The sequence below is a fragment of the Ranitomeya imitator genome, chromosome 6, assembly GCF_032444005.1.
Source record: "Ranitomeya imitator isolate aRanImi1 chromosome 6, aRanImi1.pri, whole genome shotgun sequence".
Taxonomy (NCBI): Eukaryota; Metazoa; Chordata; class Amphibia; order Anura; family Dendrobatidae; genus Ranitomeya; species Ranitomeya imitator.
In genome coordinates this window covers 11,816,436-11,836,590 of record NC_091287.1, presented here as the reverse complement: position 1 = coordinate 11,836,590, position 20,155 = coordinate 11,816,436, and the positions used below count along the sequence as shown (strand labels likewise).

Here is a 20,155-nt window from a genome sequence, read left to right as displayed (position 1 = left end):
GCCTCCAGAGGCATTCAGTGTTCAGTAGGGCTGGAGAGGAACTCCAGCGTTTTGTTTCTGAGGAAAACCTGAACAAGTATGTGGTTATTATCCAGAGCGAGTGGATCCCACAAATGTAGACTGTATACCATTTAGTTTAATTTTTACTGTTTGGTGCTGTGTTTATTTTCACTTAACGTTGGTTTATGCAACCTGTATAATAAACCAACAGTAGATATATAAAGACAGTATTCCCATGTCTATCTTTGTGTACCGCTGAGTGGCTTCATCTACCACACTGCTTAGGGGCAACTCAGTTTCGAGCCCCTGAGTTGAACCTCGAGCTACGTCTCTGGCCGAGACGGCTTGTTTGTGTCTGTGGAGGCATAGATTGTAGATGTAAGGAAAAGTTTGAGAAAAGTTCCAGTACCTCCCTGTATGACAACTTCCTGTCATGGGATTGTAATAGAGTGCAGGGTAGAGTATGTCACCATGGAACAGACAGACCAACTGTTGAGGGGGATTTATTAACCGGAGTAATATTCTCCTTGCAGGGAGAAAACAGTGGGAAATAAACTGATGATATAACCGTGCAAAATATATGGGAAGCAGTATAAGTTCCCAAACAGTATAACAGTAGTAAACGAAATTTCTTGAGAAAATGCTTATCAGTCTGATGAGCACTTGCTTGTAGGGTCATCTTCTCCAACGTAGGCGCCGAGAAACAGCGGCACTTGTCGTCCCTCTGTTATCCATGGGCTGTGTAGTCTCTAGGAGCCCGCTGCCTGGGGTTTAAGGGGTTACTGTGGTGGGCAGAGGGGAGGCTAGGCAAACGGGGTCCTCTGTGCTCTGAGTCTTTTACTTCAAACACCAGCCTATGTAAGAGCGTTAATAGAACAAACATACATAGGTTGTAACCAAACAGCAACCGTTAATTTTGAAGAAAAAAAATTGCATGAGCTTATGTTAATATTCTGGGAAGGAGCCAATAGCCTTAAAGTTTCCCAGGCAATTAATATCAGCTCTCAGTTGTTTTCTTATCCGTTACTGGCTAGTTTACAAGGGGATCCCAGAAAAAAAATTGATATAGGGTTCCCCTATAAAATCTAACCAGCAAAGGCTAGGCATACAGCTGCGGGCTGATATTAATAGCCTAGGAAGGGGCCATGGATACTGGCCCTCTCCCAGACTACAAACATCAGCTCTGAGCCACCCCAGAAAAGGTGCATCTCTAAGATGCATCAAATCTGGCGCTTAGCCTCGCTCTTCCCACTTGCCCTGTAGTGGTGGCAAGTGGGGTTCTTATTTGTAGGGTTGATGTCACCTTTGTATTGTCAGGTGACATCAAGCCCACAGGTTAGTAATGACCCCTATCTATTAGTAACCCCATAGTGATATTGTATAAAAAAACACAGGCACCCAGAATAAAGTCCTTTGTTTGAAATAATGACACCGACTCCTTTAATGAATCTTAATTAAGCCATACTCACTGAACACCTAATCCACCGAAACTAAGGTCTCCTGCAACAAAAATAAAATGCTAGACCACAATATCCCTCTCCTGTCCACAGAGAAGATAATCCATAATGTGCTATGACGATCCTGATCACTTTGAGAGCAGTCACTGATGTGACTGCTCTCAAAGACAGCCGGTGATATACAGACAGGAGGTAATCGCTCCCGCAGTGTATCACTGAGCTGCCGTGAGAGTTCTCACGCAGCGTTACCATAAGTGAGAGCACCTGAGCTGATCAGCTGATGAACTCCGGTGAACTCTAATGGCGGCTCAGTGATCCACTGTGGTAGCGATTACCTCCTGTCAGTGTATCGCCAGCGGACGGGTAGGGAAGTCACATCTCCCGATGTGACTGTTCTACACGTGAGATCGCCATGGGACACTCGGGATTACGTGGACTACGGTGAACAGGTGAGTATATGGTGATTTATTATCTTACATTATTTTTAGGAGATAATCGGCATCGGAGATTTCATGTTAGGTGAGTATATGGTGTTTTTTATTTTTATTTGAACATGTGTTTGGAGCACCCCCAGACGCAGGGCCACGGCGTACTCGGTACCGGTCCTCTCTATCTCGGTGCTGGGGTTGTCACGGTGGCTGGACCCGGTCCGTGACCCTGCTAAGGGGCGTCCAATAAAAGGGGTGATGAAAGTTTGTCAAGTATTCGTGACGCCACCTGTGGTATTCGGTCAGGGTGACCGACGCTGCTTAGGGGTCCGCTGAGGTGATAGAATGGCAGCTAGATGGTATACCTTCCCACAGGTGAAGTATGTCCCCAGGGCTTCCCAGTAGTGTAGGTGGCGATGATGTGAGGCGCAGTAAATAACGAGGACACAGGGTTGCAGTCTCTTTACCTTTTTACTGAAGACTTCGGGATCCGCAATCCAGAGCACTGCTAACAGGGCCTGTAAAACCCTGGGGAATGAATGGAATGTAGGTCAATGACCTGTAGTTACCTTCATTCGCAGTGATGCGCCCTCTGCTGGATGTCCTCATATGACCTCGAGGCTGGGAAAATATTCAGAAAAGTTCCCACGCTCAAGTTCATATGAGGACATCCAGCAGAGGGCGCATCACCGCGAATGAAGGTAACTACAGGTCATTGACCTACATTCCATTCATTCCCCGGGGTTTACAGGCATGAGCACAGCTGCATTATAGCAGAGCTCCTGCCTGTAAAATAATTTAACCCCTTCAGATGGATTTACATCATGGGACATATCGACGGAAGGTATGGGATATTGTTGGTTTATTATTTTTAATTTGTTACAGGTCGAGGGTCTTCAGCGAGTGGATTGAGAGTGGAATAAAATATTACAACAACCTGTGTGTTTATTTCATTAAAATACTTTGCAATATTGTGTGTGTGTTTTTTTAACCATTTCATGCTATTGGATTAATAATGGATAGGTGTCATAATTGACGCTCTCCATTATTAATCTGGCTTAATGTCACCTTACAATAGCAAGGTGGCATTAACCCTTCATTACCCCATATCCCACCGCTACACGGGAATGGGAAGAGAGTGACCATCTTCCAGATGTGCCTTTTCTGGGGTGGCTGGGGGCAGATGTTTTTAGCCGGGGGGGGGCCAATAACCATGGACTCTCTCCAGGCTATTAATATCTGCCCTCAGTCACTGGCTTTACTACTCTGGCGGAGAAAATTGCGCGGGAGCCCACGCCAATTTTTTCCGCCATTTAACCCTTTAATTTAATAGCTAGAACTGCCAAATTTTGCACATACACACTACCAACATTAGTAGTGTGGAATATGCAAAAAAAATGGGGATATGAGATGGATTACTGTATGTAACCATGTCTCATTTCATGTCGAGTTTGAGAAGGAGAAAGCAAAAGCCGGCAATTGAATTACCGGCTTTTAAGCTATCTAGCACTGTATGATATATTAATATATATATATGTGTGTGTCTCACTGACATATATATATATATATATATATATATATATATATATACCTATTCTATGTGTAGACATTTATTCTACCTATTCTAACCTGTCAGTGTGATTTTACTGTACACCACACTGAATTGCCGGCTTTTCTCTCTAACACCGCTGCGTATTTCTCGCAAGTCACACGCATGGTCCGTGTGTAATCCGTATTTTTCTCACCCCCATAGACTTTCATTGGCGTATTATTTGCGCAATACGGTGACAAACGCAGCATACTGCGATTTTCTACGGCCGTACAAGACCGTATAATACGGATCAGTAAAATACGGCAGATAGGAGCTGGGGCATAGAGAAGCATTGTACCGTATGCAATCCGTATTTTCAGCACCTCTCTAACGTCCGTAAAACACGCTAGTGTGACGCCGGCCTCATTATTCTCTGTTCAATAATTCTAAAGATCATTCTTTCTCCCATCATCATCCTCATTATCATCATCCCCATATTTCTCACTATCATTCTTCCCCTGACTCCTCATAATGATTGTCATCCTTATCCTCCTGATTATCATCCTCCATATCATCATACGCCTCCTCACTATTATTCTCCTTCTCATCATCTATCACATTGTCATTTTTCTTCTTATTTCTCATCCATTGCCGTCATCATTTTAGTACCATGTTGATCATCATCATCTTCCTCATCTTGGCGCTCATCTTTATCATTTATTCTTCTTTTTTCATCACCACTACCTCATATTTGTTGTTCACAATCATCATTCATCCTCTTCTTCCCCATCATCATCACTTTTCATAAAAACACAAGGAATATTATGTGTTCCTGAGTTTATTTGTATCTCTTGACTTTTTGGAACATTCACTGCTACATTGTGTTGCCTCACGTCTCAAAAATAAGCCAAAGTGCAGAGAGTGAAAGCCGCAATCTCAGATGCTGAATCTTAGGCGAATCCGATCGGACTATTACTGCCTGGCAGCCGGCAGGGCCTTCTCGGGCATCGTCTTCTACCAGTCCTGTTCGCAGTATCATCCTAAAATGGAACAGGAAAAGCATGAGTATGGAACCAGTCACCTGCTTCGTGTGGTCCTCACTGGTGACGAGACCAGGAGTACAATGATGAGAGTAGTACTCTCTCATCAGCTGACGCCTGTGACCGGCGGTACCCTTTTTTCCGCTGGTCACAGCTGCTGGCTTACATGCTGCTATCTGTGTGACGGAGTGGGAACCATAGCGTTCTGACCGACAGTAATGGACTTACCACTGATCAGAGCTGGTGTTACGCGCACTGTTGTACTGATGACAGCATGGAAGATGCCGGATGTTTGGCCCCTCATTCATTTGAATGGGTCAAGTTCGGGAACCGTTCTGGTACCCGTACCAAACTTATTTTAAATCTTCGGCTGAACCCAATGGACCCGATCTCCACGAGTCTGCCAATCGCTAGACTTGATGCATTTAGCGCCAACCCATAATATGTCAGAAACTCCCCAGGGTTAATAATATGCCACTCAATCGCACGGCAGAAGTTTGATTGTGGGGACTATGTGTGGTTAACATTAGCAAGGCCACGTTCCAGGTAGCTTGCAGAGAGCATGTATGGTTCATGTTTCTCACCAGTAGAGGTCAAGCACATCCAGAAAGAGCAGAAGACAGAGGAAGAAGAAGTCGTGCAACTAGAGATGAGTAAATACTTTGAAATTATTATTTGCCAGCTTTATTAAATCGGTCAAAAATATTCGATTTTCAGCAAATCGATTTACCACGAAATGCAATATGGCTGTCTCCAATTGCCCTGAAAAGATGCGAGCAACACTGAGATCTCCTGGGACAGTATCCGACCCATGCCAAGCTCTGTAACACAAATACTTAGAAATGTCAAATATCATAGTGAGCTCACCATAGAAATAGATCTTAACCGGTGGCAACCAAGAGCCCATTTAATAACAAATTTCACTTACAGATTTTCCATGTTTTTAAAATAAAAACATTTCCATAAATTATCCCTCTTAGTCCTTTGCGATCAGGCAGAACACTGATTCAAACTGACGGTGTTGCTGTCAGAGGTAACATTATTCTGCTGCGACAGAGACAAGCAATGTGCTATATATTCCATAACTTCGTCGGCTTCCTCCCTGCGAATACTTTTGTTGGAGGTAAATGAGTCCAATTGTGACCTGTGTTTGGTAGAACTCCTGCATCGGGCACTGGTGCCAGTGATGGTGGTGCTTTTACGACTCCCTCATTCTTAGCTGTAATATGTTTTTTTTTTCTGTAACACTACCCCAACCATTGCGATTGCCACCACACACTTTTCACAACACAATATTTAATTTTGGCAATCCTTTCAACCTCAATTATTCTCCTCCCCTTGCCAAAAAGAACATAATAAGGAAAGCTTAGTTAGGTAGATGAACAAAAAGCAAACCGTAAAAGCAGGTGGCGGTATAGATGTGACTTGTAAGTTGCCAGATTTGACTAGTAAAACAATTCTGCAAAACCCAGACCTGCACAGATAAAAGTCTACATTTTTAAACAATTTTTTTTTAACAAATTTCAACCTTCTTGGCAAAAATGACAAAATAAGAAACGCTAGGTGAGTACACGGCCAAACATCCAGGACCTGTAACAGGGCGCTCTAATGGTGCGGAGTGTAATATCTGACACTTTGTGAGCAGGACAGATAAAGGGAACCTTTCCTTACCGGAAACGCTACATTGATTGACAGCCTGCTCGGCACACCTGCTGAAAAGTGCTGGGATGTGATTACAGGATGCTCGCTACATAGCGATCGGTGACTGTCATCGCTCCCTGCATTGCCAATATGACTGCCAGCAGGGGTATATAAATTGGAAGCAGTGTTCAAATAAGGCAGGCAGCCATGCTATTTACCCCAGATAAACCCCATACCTGCAATGTAAAAATTCCATCTCTGGACATGACAAGTTTACTTTAAATATCTGGATTTTGACAAATTTTTTGCATTAAAAAAACAATTACTTTACCTTTTACAATAAGAATAGCAGAAGAAATGCAAAACCTTAGTACTGCCACTTGTGACAAGTAGCACACCGTCTCTGAATGACAAAATGTTCCAATTTTTTTGTGTGTAACTTGCTGCTGCTTTCTAGTGCAATAATAATGAAGGATAAAATTCAAATGCAACAGTACAGATGCATATTCAACATATTACTCAATCACACTGACTCTGGCACCTTTCCTATCTCCCCTCTCACCCCCATTAATTGCATCTAATCTTCATCACTAATGTATTTGTACAACACCCATTGTCTGGAGTATTTGAGCATTCTGTACAGCATTGCAAGGTACACTAAGACTGAGCAGAGAGATGGAGGTGCAGCTGAGGCGGTTGCCAGCAGAATGTTGCAAGCACAAGGGAAGTGTCTCCTCTTGTTGTTCTGCTGAACTTTGCTTAGAACAGTTGCATCCTACAAGATTCTAGAAACTTTAACGATTTTTACATCTCTGGGTAATTTACAAATGTATATAGTTTATATAACGGGGATACAGAAATGCTGGACCCCCAGTGGGGCAGACAGACCTCATTGAACAAATGATCACAAAGTACAGTCTTCTGCTCTCGGATTCATCAGTGAGAACAGGTTCACTACTCTTCAGTTAAGGAGATATTTAAGGACTCAACTTAGGATATCAAAAAATGCAGGAAAAAAAAATTCTCTTTAAAAGTGCATTACCGTGGTCAGGCTAATACAGATTTTGTCCACAGGGTCTTCATCACCAAGATGCAGAGTACAAATCTTTACATTCTGCAAAACAAAATGTTTAATTATAGGGAAGGAGAAACTGACAATAAATCTGTGAAATTAGACATATAAATAATACTTTTCATCCTAAAGAAAAGGAAACAACATGTAATAGGGAATAAACCAGTTTAACAAAGTCAAAACCATGAGTATTGCTTTGCCGTACCTTATCCTAATAGCAGTTATATTCTTGTACATAGGAGCAGTATTATAGTAGTTATATTCTTGTACATAGGAGCAGTATTATAGTAGTTATATTTCTGTACACAGGAACAGTATTATAGTAGTTATATTCTTGTACATAAGAGCAGTATTATAGTAGTTAGAATTTTGTATATAGGAGCAGTATTATAGTAGTTATATTCTTGTACATAGGAGCAGTATTATAGTAGTTATATTTCTGTACACAGGAACAGTATTATAGTAGTTATATTCTTGTACATAGGGGGCGGTATTATAGTAGTTATATTCTTGTACATACTGGCAGTATTATAGTAGTTATATTCTTGTACATAGGGGCAGTATTATAGTAGTTATATTCTTGTACATAGTAGCAGTAATATAGCAGTTATATTCTTGTACATAGGGAGCAATATTATAGTAGTTAAATTCTTGTACATAGGAGCAGTATTATAGTAGTTATATTCTTGTACATAGGGGCAGTATTATAGTAGTTATATTCTTGTACATAGGAGCAGTATTATAGTAGTTATCTTATTGTACAGATGATCAGTATTATAGTAGTTATATTCTTGTACATAGGGGCAGTATTATAGCAGTTATATTCTTGTACATAGGGGCAGTATTATAGTAGTTATATTCTTGTACATAGGGGCAGTATTATAGTAGTTATATTCTTGTACATAGGGGCAGTATTATAGTAGTTATATTCTTGTACATAGGGGCAGTATTATAGTAGTTATATTCTTGTACATAGGGGCAGTATTATAGTAGTTATATTCTTGTACATAGGGGCAGTATTATAGCAGTTATATTCTTGTACATAGGAGGAGTATTATAGTAGTTATATTCTTGTACATAGGGGCAGTATTATAGTAGTTACATTCTTGTACATAGGGGCCGTATTATAGTAGTTATATTCTTGTACATAGGGAGCAGTATTATAGTACTTATATTCTTGTACATAGGAGCAGTATTATCGTAGTTATATTCTTGTACATAGGGGCAGTATTATAGTAGTTATATTTTTGTACATAGGGGGCAGTATTATAGTAGTTATATTCTTGTAGATAAGAGCAGTATTATAGTAGTTATATTCTTGTACATTGGGGCAGTATTATAGTAGTTATATTCTTGTACATAGGAGCAGTATTATAGTAGTTATATTATTGTACAGATGAGCAGTATTATAGTAGTTATATTCTTGTACATAGGAGCAGTATTATAGTAGTTATATTCTTGTACATAGGGGGCAGTATTATAGTAGCTATATTCTTGTACATAGGGGCAATATTATAGTAGTTATATTCTTGTACATAGGAGCAGTATTATAGTAGTTATATTCTTGTACATAGGGGGCAGTATTATAGTAGCTATATTCTTGTACATAGGAGCAGTATTATAGTAGTTATATTCTTGTACATAGGGGCAGTATTATAGCAGTTATATTCTTGTACATAGGGGCAGTATTATAGTAGTTATATTCTTGTACATAGGGGCAGTATTATAGTAGTTATATTCCTGTACATAGGAGCAGTATTATAGTAGTTATATTCTTGTATATAGGGGCAGTATTATAGTAGTTATATTCTTGTACAAAGGGGCAGTATTATAGCAGTTATATTCTTGTACATAGGGGGCAGTATTATAGAAGTTATATTCTTGTACATAGGGGCAGTATTATAGCAGTTATATTCTTGTACATAGGGGCAGTATTATAGTAGTTATATTCTTGTACATAGGGGCAGTATTATAGCAGTTATATTCTTGTACATAGGGGCAGTATTATAGTAGTTATATTCTTGTACATAGGGGCAGTATTATAGCAGTAATATTCTTGTACATAGGGGGCAGTATTATACTAGTTATATTCTTGTACATAGGGAGCAGTATTATAGTAGTTATATTCTTGTACATAGGGGCAGTATTATAGTAGTTATATTTTTGTACATGGGGGCAGTATTATAGTAGTTATATTCTTGTACATAGGAGCAGTATTATAGTAGTTATATTCTTGTACATAGGGGCAGTATTATAGTAGTTATATTCTTGTACATAGGGGCAGTATTATAGTAGTTATATTCTTGTACATAGGGGCAGTATTATAGTAGTTATATTCTTGTACATAGGGGCAGTATTATAGTAGTTATATTCTTGTACATAGGGGCAGTATTATAGTAGTTATATTCTTGTACATAGGGGCAGTATTATAGTAGTTATATTCTTGTACATAGGGGCAGTATTATAGTAGTTACATTCTTGTACATAGGGGCCGTATTATAGTAGTTATATTCTTGTACATAGGGAGCAGTATTATCGTAGTTATATTCTTGTACATAGGGGCAGTATTATAGTAGTTATATTTTTGTACATAGGGGCAGTATTATAGTAGTTATATTCTTGTACATAAGAGCAGTATTATAGTAGTTATATTCTTGTACATAGGGGCAGTATTATAGTAGTTATATTCTTGTACATAGGAGCAGTATTATAGTAGTTATATTATTGTACAGATGAGCAGTATTATAGTAGTTATATTCTTGTACATAGGAGCAGTATTATAGTAGTTATATTCTTGTACATAGGGGCAATATTATAGTAGTTATATTCTTGTACATAGGAGCAGTATTATAGTAGTTATATTCTTGTACATAGGGGGCAGTATTATAGTAGCTATATTCTTGTACATAGGAGCAGTATTATAGTAGTTATATTCTTGTACATAGGGGCAGTATTATAGTAGTTATATTCTTGTACATAGGGGCAGTATTATAGCAGTTATATTCTTGTACATAGGCGCAGTATTATAGTAGTTACATTCTTGTACATAGGGGCCGTATTATAGTAGTTATATTCTTGTACATAGGAGCAGTATTATAGTAGTTATATTCTTGTACATAGGGGCAGTATTATAGTAGTTATATTCTTGTATATAGGAGCAGTATTATAGTAGTTATATTCTTGTACATAGAGGGCAGTATTATAGTAGTTATATTCTTGTACATAGGAGCAGTATTATAGTAGTTACATTCTTGTACATAGGGGTAGTATTATTGCTGCTTTTTCTCCTGTTATATATGAAGAGCCCGCCAGGGCCTAGGGATACTCGGTACCGGGTCCAGTGGTCATTAAAGTGGAGGTCACAGTGGCAGTGACCCGGTCCGTGGCCCTGGGCGTCCAAATAAAAGGGACGGTCTTTAAAGAGGTTATTAGAATAAGAAATGTTTATGACGCCACCTGTGGTATTTGGTCAGGGATGACCGACACTGCTTAAATGGTTCCTCTGGGGGTGATGGCACTGCAGCAAAGATGGTATGGCTTCCCACAGATGAAGCTGGGTCCTCAGGGCTCCCGATGTAGTAGGGACAGGTGGTAGGTGGTGGAGAAAGAAACAGAGGACACAAGTTGCAGTCTCTTTACCTTTTTACTGTTGCATGGCAGTCCAGGGTCCAGATCACGGGTGCTGGTGCGGTCCGGCCGGCCTGGAAGCGACTCAGGAATCCCCCTAGCCAGGTAGGGTTGGAAGCCTTCCACTATGTGTGTTGTTGTAGTCCCTTGCTGCCTTAGGCCTCACACCAGGTCCTCACATTCTCTGTCCCCCTGGTTGGTAGGACTCTCCTCTTCAGCAGTGCCTCTCTCTCCGGCTCCGCTGGGGCTGTGAACACTGGTGGCGAGGTCGGGTACTTTACTGTCATCACTCTCTTTAGCGGGGACTCCTTCCATGCAGTCACCGCTACCAGCTGGGTCTGCAGGAGTTGTCGGGCCAGCTCTTCCATCTCTGCACTGAGGAGCTTCAGATCCAAGGTTGTCATCTGCTCCAGAGTTTCTTCTGGCTGACCGGGGACATCCACTCCTTTGTCCACAGGTTGCGGCGGTTCTCTGCTGCTGTCCGCCATTGCTTTCACCGGGTAGCGTGCAGCCATGCTGCTGCCACGCTTTCCCACGCCTTCCTCCTTCTCTCGTAGGCTGTCTCTACTCCACTCTCCCTCCGGCCATCTCCAGGGGCGGATCCGTCCTCCTGACGGACATGCTCTTTTGGTACTAACGTCTCTGTAGTGGGCGGGTCCAGCTTTCACGCCCAACCACGGGCTCCACCCGTGACAGCACATCTTCTCCGTTCCTCACCCATCTCGTGGTGTAAGAATGGCGGCCATTAAACAATTCAATACAGTCCATGGCGTACAGGACCCGATTTTTCGGGTCGATCCATCCTGTTCGTGACGCCAAGTTGGAACACCCGCCAGGGCCTAGGGGTAGTTAGAGGGAAAAGGCGTGCACTCTGTAGAATGAAGCTGGTGCTGGCTGAACCTGGACTGGATCCAGTTCAATCGTAGATTCGGGCAAACAACCGCACTCAGACAATATTTTGCATCAGAGGTGTGAAGTATTTATTAAGTAACACCACAGTGGTCAAAAGAGTTCTGAGGTAACGTTTCGACCCGAAAGGTCTTTCTCAAACCTCACTTAGTGAACAGTGATGGAAGAAGGAGGAGGAGGACGACACTTGTCCGATGAATGGAGACAGAGGCTCCACAAATGGTCCTGAGGAGTAAAGAGGTACGAGGGTCCGGAACGGCACGGACAGGGCGCAGCGTCCCTAGAAGCACTGTGGGTCCAGCAGGGAGGAAGGGCCTAGGGGTACACGGTACCGGGTCTGGTGGTTATTAAAGGGGAGGTCAGTGTGGCAGCGACCCAGTCTGTGGCCCTGGGCGTCCAAATAAAAGGGATGGTCTTTAAAGGGGTTTTTAGAATAAGAAATTTTCATGATGCCACCTGCGGTATTCGGTCAGGGATGACCGACACTGCTTAAAGGGGTGATGACACTGCAGCAAAGATGGTATGACTTCCCACAGGTGAAGCTGGGCTCCCCAGGGCTCCCGGTGTAGTAGGGACAGGAGGTAATAATAATAATAATTTTATTTATATAGCGCCAACATATTCCGCAGCGCTTTACAAATTATAGAGGGGACTTGTACAGACAATAGACATTACAGCATAACAGAAATATAGTTCAAAACAGATACCAGGAGGAATGAGGGCCCTGCTGCTCGCAGGCTACAAACTATGAGGAAAAGGGGAGACACGAGAGGTGGATGGTAACAATTGCTTTTGTTATTCGGACCGGCCATAGTGTAAGGCTCGGGTGTTCATGTAAAGCTGCATGAACCAGTTACCTGCCTAAGTATGTAGCAGTACAGACACAGAGGGCTAATACTGCATAAAGTGTATGAGAACATGATGCGAGGAACCTGATTGTTTTTTTTTTTTTTTTTTTTATAAATAGGCCACACAGGGATCGTTAGGTTAATGCGTTGAGGTGGTAGGCCAGTCTGAACAAATGAGTTTTTAGGGTACGCTTAAAACTGTGGGGATTGTGGATTAATCGTATTAACCTAGGTAGTGCATTCCAAAGAATCGGCGCAGCACGTGTAAAGTCTTGGAGACGGGAGTGGGAGGTTCTGATTATTGAGGATGCTAACCTGAGGTCATTAGCGGAGCGGAGGGCACGGGTAGGGTGGTAGACTGAGACCAGGGAGGAGATGTAGGGTGGTGCTGAGCCATGGAGTGCTTTGTGGATGAGGATAGTAGTTTTGTACTGGATTCTGGAGTGGATGGGTAACCAGTGTAATGACTGGCACAAGGTAGAGGCATCGGTGTAACGGTTGGTGAGGAATATGATCCTGGCTGCAGCATTCAGCACAGATTGGAGCGGGGAGAGTTTGGTAAGAGAGAGGCCAATTAAGAGAGAGTCACAATAGTCCAGACGAGAATGAATAAGTTTTTGCAATGTCGAAAGTAAGAAAAGGGCGAATTCTAGAAATGTTGTTGAGATGCAGATAAGAAGAGCGAGCCAGTGATCGGATGTGGGGGGTGAAGGAAAGCTCGGAATCAAGGATGAGTAGGTGGTGGAGAAAGAAACAGAGGACACAAGTTGCAGTCTCTTTACCTCTTTACTGTTACAAGGTAGCCACAGTCCAGGGTCCAGATCACGGGTGCTGGTGTGGTCTGGCCGGTCTGGAATCGACACAGTAATCCCCCTATCCAGGTAGGGTTGGAAGCCTTCCTTCTAGCGCTGTATTGTAGTCCCTTGCTGCCTTAGGCCTCACACAAGGTCCTCACATTCTCTCTGTCCCCCTGGTTGGTAGGACACTACCCGCATGACAGGTAACTTGAGCCTTTTTACAGGGTCTCTCAGATGACTCCAGGCTCTATCTGCTACTGTGTCTTCGGGTGTTAATGGTGGACAGGTGACTTGAAATCTAGCTGTCCGCCGGTTTCTGCAGTGGGGCATGAACTTACCCTCACAACCTCAGTCTTCCGGCTACCGGTATTCTGCGCTTCAGCTTAGAAAGGAGCCCAGTTACAACTCCCTTCCAGCTCCTCTGTTCTCCTACACTTCTCTTCCCCTTCCAGTCTCTACAGACCGTTCTGCTGCTCTTTCCTTCCAGGAACTGCTGTACCACACGTGGCTGCACGGCCCCACCTTTCTTTTCTCTCCTCTCTCCTTTACTGTCTGCTACCGACTCATTCTCCTCTGGTCTCCCTGGAACAAATGCTTAACTCTTCCCCCAGGCCAGAATATATATTTATATCTAGGGAAGCTCCCTTGAAATCTGATGCAGAGCTCCCCTTTCTGGCCTGGAGTCAGAACAGTGTTGTATGTGCTGATTACCTGATAAATGGATCCTTCCTCGCTTCCAAGCATGATATTACTCTTCCCGTGAGGAAAGCAGTGCCACTGTAACAACCGGTTACCTGGGGTGTTACATATACATAATTTATCACTGAGCTTGGAGTTGTATCACTATTACATAGTGTATGCGTATATATTTTTGCCATATATTTTTGAGCTTTTTTAAGGTTTCTGTTACTCACTCCGTCCGACTTGAAATCACATTGAGATAATTCGGGATTCTCAGATTTCAGGCACACCGTCTCTTTAATGAGGAAGGATTTTGTATCCTGTGAGAAGGAAAGTGATGAACAGGTAAATATTTGTCTTTCCACTGATACTTTTTATCTCCTCATTCTCTTTGTCTGGTGGAGATTAGAGATCCCTGGAGCTGCTGAGGTTACAGTCACAATCTCTGCTATTATTATCTAGTTCTCCTTTAGCAGCATCTTGTATATGATAAGTCTTCTATGTGATTCCTTCCTTCTACTTTGGGTTTTGTGTCTTACTCTGCATTCCTTGTGCATTGTGGGTGCTCAGCTAAGAGTTACACATCCAGAGCTCAGCTGTCACATGACTACCCATCAGGATCAGCTTTGGATGTGAATGGAGCTTTATATGCAAATATCTAATATACATAATAAGCTGTCAATGAAATGTATTCTGGGTAAGTCTCCATAATCAGTGCTTTACCTCTGGAGGAGAAATGTGGATCTGGTCCAGGGATTTGTATAAGTATGTGACCCCCTCCATCTGGTTGTAGAGGTCGGTGATGTCTCCTATAGATCTTCCATCTTTGATCTCCGGCTCTGGAGTGTCAGAGAGACAGCCGTGTAATGTGACAGCAGAGAGCAGCAGCAGAGACAGCCTCCAGCTCCTCATCGTGGCCTCTGTCAGCGGTAATGGCCGCTCTCTGCTCTGCTCCTCTCTGATATTTTTTCTTTATTTCCTCATATTCCTGGATGATGGTGAAATCCTGATTGTCACCGGTCTGCAGATGAGACAGTGTAATCTGGGCATAATCAACATCTGAGCTGCTAAAAGCAACCTGTTGTGGGACAAAACTCATTTATAAGGGATTAATGATGGCACGCCCCTTTAATGAGTGATTGTTTCTTTATGGGGAGGCGAGCGAGGACGGTCAGGGTCAGTTGTAGCATTGCCTAAGCTGGATGTGTTTGCTTAGCTCTGTATCTCTTTCCTCTGACCCGGTTGCTGGACCTTGGATTTGCCGTGACATCTCTTGTGGATTCCCCCTTCTGCTTTTGACTTGCTCTGGCTTTCGGTATCTGACCCTGGAATTGGCCTCTGACTATCCGCAGACTGTTTCCTGACCGTACCTTTTACTTACCCCTCTGTACTTTGAGCCCTCCTAGCAGATTGTATCTAGGTTTTCTAGCACCCGAGACAAGAATTTTGTATGGCGCTCCCCCTCCAGCACATATGTGATTTGCACTCTTAGTGACGTGCCGACAAGCTTCTCTCACTATTTATCTCATTGTTCAGTGAAAAGAAACAGAAGAGAAGCTCATTGTTATGTGACCGTCCGTATGAAAATGACATATGAGTGAAGTGTGTTCTGTCCCCACATGAGGCGAGTGGAGGTGTGATTGACTATTAAGGGTTGTGAGAGAGAATCGTACCTTCAGTATTTCCTCGATGTGAGGCAGACAGGACCAATGCTGTTCAGCATCCGGAGAGATGATGCACACCAGAGATTGTGCAATCCAGACTTGTTTATTTGTAAATCTGGACATACAGCCGATAACTGGTAATACAGAACTTTCTCCAGAAATGCAGGTGTAGACAAGGTACAGTAAGATGTAGCATCAAGTATGACTGCAAGTATGAGCAGCAAGAGTGAACAGCAAGAGGTCAAAAGACTGATGCCTTCCTAGGCCCGGTTAAAGCGTGTCCTCTCACAACAGCATGTTAACTGAAAATGAAATGGCTGCCAGAGGAAGAGAAGACTTGACCCCTGAACCGGAAGTGAAAGACATGCCCATAAGAATAAATGAATAACAAGCTGCCATACGGAAAAAGGCCATTGGGTGGCAGCAGAGTAAAATATAACAACATACATAGAACAGCACAAAGTGCATATGTGATGACTGTTGGAACCTGCAGAGCTGAATCCTGACAGTGAGGATATTACACGCTGTTAGCATTGGCTGCAGGGCTTTATTTTACAATTAAAGAACTGCTTGTCCAGACTTGAGATCAAAATCTGCAATGACTATAGGTGACCGCAGCTTCTGTATTCTCACAGCGCATGCACTACACACTTTTAGGATTCTCCTTTATCAGTGGCAAGAGTGGACGGTCATGTGAGCACAAGTATGTGATTTGTATAGTTGTTCTGGCCACATTCCGACTAGACGTGCCCGGCCTCACTCAGTTCATTTCCATTGAGTGAGGCCACACATGTCTAGTTAGCACGTGACCGCATGTACAGTATGTAAATCGCCAGCAAAAGAGAATCCTGACAGCGTGCAGTGCGCACTGAGAATTCAGAAGTCTGCAGTCACAAAGAATGACTGCAGACTCATCACAAACCTGGACATCCCGTTTAGTGCTCCTAACATAAATAAAAACATGAGGATTAGTCAGTATCACAAGAAACATTTATATCCAGGTACCTTATAGATGGCGCTGTCTCTGGAGTTGTTCTCTTTGTTCCTCTTCACAGCCGCCTCTGCAGACTTCCATCTTCTCCAGTCCTCTGCAGCACATCCCCACATGATGCCATTAAAGATAGCAGGATAATTTTAATGCTCCTGAATAAAAATATCTGCCCTACACTGAGCCCCTGAATAAATAATTGCCCCTCACTATATTCTCTACACAAAATATGACCCCAAACTCTCCCTCTTATGTTACATGCCGCCCCCCCCCCCCCCTCCATACTGACCTCTCTTTTCTATACTGGCCCCCTCTTCACACTGTCCTCTCACACGGTGTCCTCCTTATAGGGCCCAGTCTCTAAACTGTGCCCCCTCATCACACCACCCCCCTGGTATACTGTCCTCTCCTGGCTGTGCTCTTATTCTGTCCCCCCATGCTACACCCCCACTGCTCAGTCTCTATTCTGAGCCCACTCTCTTTTCTCCCCCATATTGTCTCCTCACACTATTCCCCTCCTGCCTCCTGTTCACTATACAGGAGAGAGCAAGGAGGACAATATGAAATTATGGTAGCATAGAAGGACAATATGGAGTTGTGGGATTATGGGGGGGACAGTATGGAGTTGTGGGAGCACGGAGGACATTATAAGATTGTGGGATCATACAGGGACAGTATGGAATGATGGTAGTTCTCGTGATGTATTCATGTACTGATGATGGTTCTGATCATGCATTCCTTTACTGACGATGGTTCTGGTGTTACATTCATGTACTGATGGTGGTTCTGGTGCTCAGTCATGTACTGACCGTGGTCCTGAGGGTGCATTTATGTACTGATTGTGGTTCTGGTGATGGATATATGTACTGATTGCAGTTCTTGTGCTCAGTCATGTACTGACAGTGGTTCTGAGGGTGCATTTATGTACTGATTGTGGTTTTGGTGGGTGATGGATTCATGTACTGATTGTGGTTCTAATCTTCTACCCATGTAGCAATCCCTAAATGGTCAGATGACATGCTATATTAGAACTCAATAATGCTGAATTTGGGAGTTTTGAGATTGTGAGAAGGAAAGGTTTGGAGAATTTCTCAGTGTAAGATAAGGTGTGTGGATATTGATCTTTTTGTAACTTAAGGCCGGAGTCACACTAGAGCGTAATACGGACGAGTGCTATGTGAAAAAAAAAAATCGCATAGCACTCGGACCAATGTTAATCTATGGGGCAGCTCTCATCATCCGTTGTTTTCTCAGCCGTATTATACGTGCATGCTGCGATTGTCACCATATTATGAACAAAATACGCCAATACAAGTCTATGGGTGCGAGAAAAACTCACACACCACACGGACCAGCAGTGTGACTTGTGAGAAATACGCAGTGGTGTCCTATAGAAAAGCCGGTAATTCAGTGCGGGGTACAGTAACATCCCACTGACAGGTTAGAATAGAATAGATAAAATAAATATCTACACATATTATAGGTATAGGTACAGTATATATCTATCTATATATATATATAATGTAACACACACACACACACACACACACACACACACACACACATATATATATATATATATATATATATATATATATATATATATATATACAGTTAGGTCCATATATATTTGGACAGAGACAACATTTCTCTAATTTTGGTTATAGACATTACCACAATGAATTTTAAAGAAAACAATTCAGATGCAGTTGAAGTTCAGACTTTCAGCTTTCATTTGAGGTTATCCACATTAAAATTGGATGAAGGGTTTAGGAGTTTCAGCTCCTTAACATGTGCCACCCTGTTTTTAAAGGGACCAAAAGTAATTGGACAGATTCAATCATTTTAAATAAAATGTTTATTTTTAGTACTTGGTTGAAAACCCTTTGTTGGCAATGACTGCCTGAAGTCTTGAACTCATGGACATCACCAGACGCCGTGTTTACTCCTTTTTGATGCTCTGCCTTCACTGCGGTGGTTTTCAGTTGCTGTTAGTTTGTGGCCTTTCTGTCTGAAGTTTAGTCTTTAACAAGTGAAATGCTGCTCAATTGGGCTGAGATCAGGGGACTGACTTGGCCATTCAAGAATATTCCACTTCTTTGCTTTAATAAACTCCTGGGTTGCTTTGGCTTTATGTTTTGGGTCATTGTCCATCTGTAGTATGAAACGACGACCAATCAGTTTGGCTGCTTTTGGCTGGATCTGAGCACACAGTATGGCGGCTCTGAATACCTCAGGATTCATTCTTCTGTCCTGTGTCACATCATCAATAAACACTAGTGACCCAGTGCCACTGGCAGCCATGCATGCCCGCGCCATCACACTGCCTCCGCCGGGTTTATGCATGCCCGCGCCATCACACTGCCTCCGCCGGGTTTATGCATGCCCGCGCCATCACACTGCCTCCGCCGGGTGTTACAGATGATGTGGTATGCTTTGGATCATGAGCTGTACCGCGCCTTCGCCATACTTTTCTCTTTCCATCATTCTGGTAGGGGTTGATCTTGGTTTCATCTGTCCATAGAATGTTCTTCCAGAACTGTGCGGCTTTTTTAGATGTTTTTTAGCCTTTTTCTTCTTGATGCTTATGAGTGGCTGCACCGTGCAGTGAACCCTCTGTAGTTACTTTCATGCAGTCTTCTCTTTATGGTAGATTTGGATATTGATACGCCGACCTCCTGGAGAGTGTTGGTCACTTGGTCGGCTGTTGTGTAGGGGTTTCTCTTCACCATGGAGATTATTCTGCGATCATCCACCACTGTTGTCTTCTGTGGGCGCCCAGGTCTTTTTGCATTGATGAGTTCACCAGTGCTTTCTTTCTTTCTCAGGTTGTACCAAACTGTAGATTTTGCCACTTCTAATATTGTACCAATTTCTCGGATGGGTTTTTTCTGTTTTCGCAGCTTAAGGATGGCTTGTTTCACCTGCATGGAGAGCTCCTTTACCGCATGTTTACTTCACAGCAAAACCTTCCAAGTGCAAGCACCACATCTCAAATCACCTCCAGGCCTTTTATCTGCTTAATTGAGAATGACATAACGAAGGGATTGCCCACACCTGTCCATGAAGTAGCCTTGGAGTCAATTGTCCAATTACTTTTGGTCCCTTTAAAAACCAGGTGGCACATGTTAAGGAGCTGAAACTCCTAAACCCTTCATCCAATTTTATTGTGGATACCCTCAAATGAAGGATGAAAGTCTGAACTTCAACTGCATCTGAATTGTTTTGTTTAAAATTAATTGTGGTAATGTCTATAACCAAAATTAGAAAAATGTTGTCTCTGTCCAAATATATATGGAGCTAAGTGTATCTTTATGTTTCATACAGAGCTAGATCGCAGAATAGCCGATAATTCAATTAAAATCATTGCAGAACCCGACAGGATATGAGACATTGTTTACATACAGTAAACCATTGCACATTTGTTAGATTTATATCTGTCCCTCACTAATAATGTTAGTAGTGTGTGTGT

General features: G+C 42.6%; 1 protein-coding gene across 1 annotated transcript in view; it reads right to left on the bottom strand.

Moving 5' to 3' along the window:
• Positions 1-14,987, bottom strand: part of LOC138641616 (cathelicidin-related antimicrobial peptide Bf-CRAMP-like) — a 52,095-nt gene extending 37,108 nt beyond the window's left edge. Inside the window, exons 1-3 of the mRNA XM_069729139.1 lie at positions 14,755-14,987; positions 14,265-14,351; positions 7,140-7,211 (exon numbers count right to left, since the gene is read on the bottom strand). Coding sequence (XP_069585240.1) covers positions 7,140-7,211; positions 14,265-14,351; positions 14,755-14,943 — 348 coding nt within the window. The 5' untranslated portion in view covers positions 14,944-14,987. The remainder of the gene's footprint in view (positions 1-7,139; positions 7,212-14,264; positions 14,352-14,754) is intronic.
• Between the last annotated feature and the right edge of the window lie 5,168 nt (positions 14,988-20,155).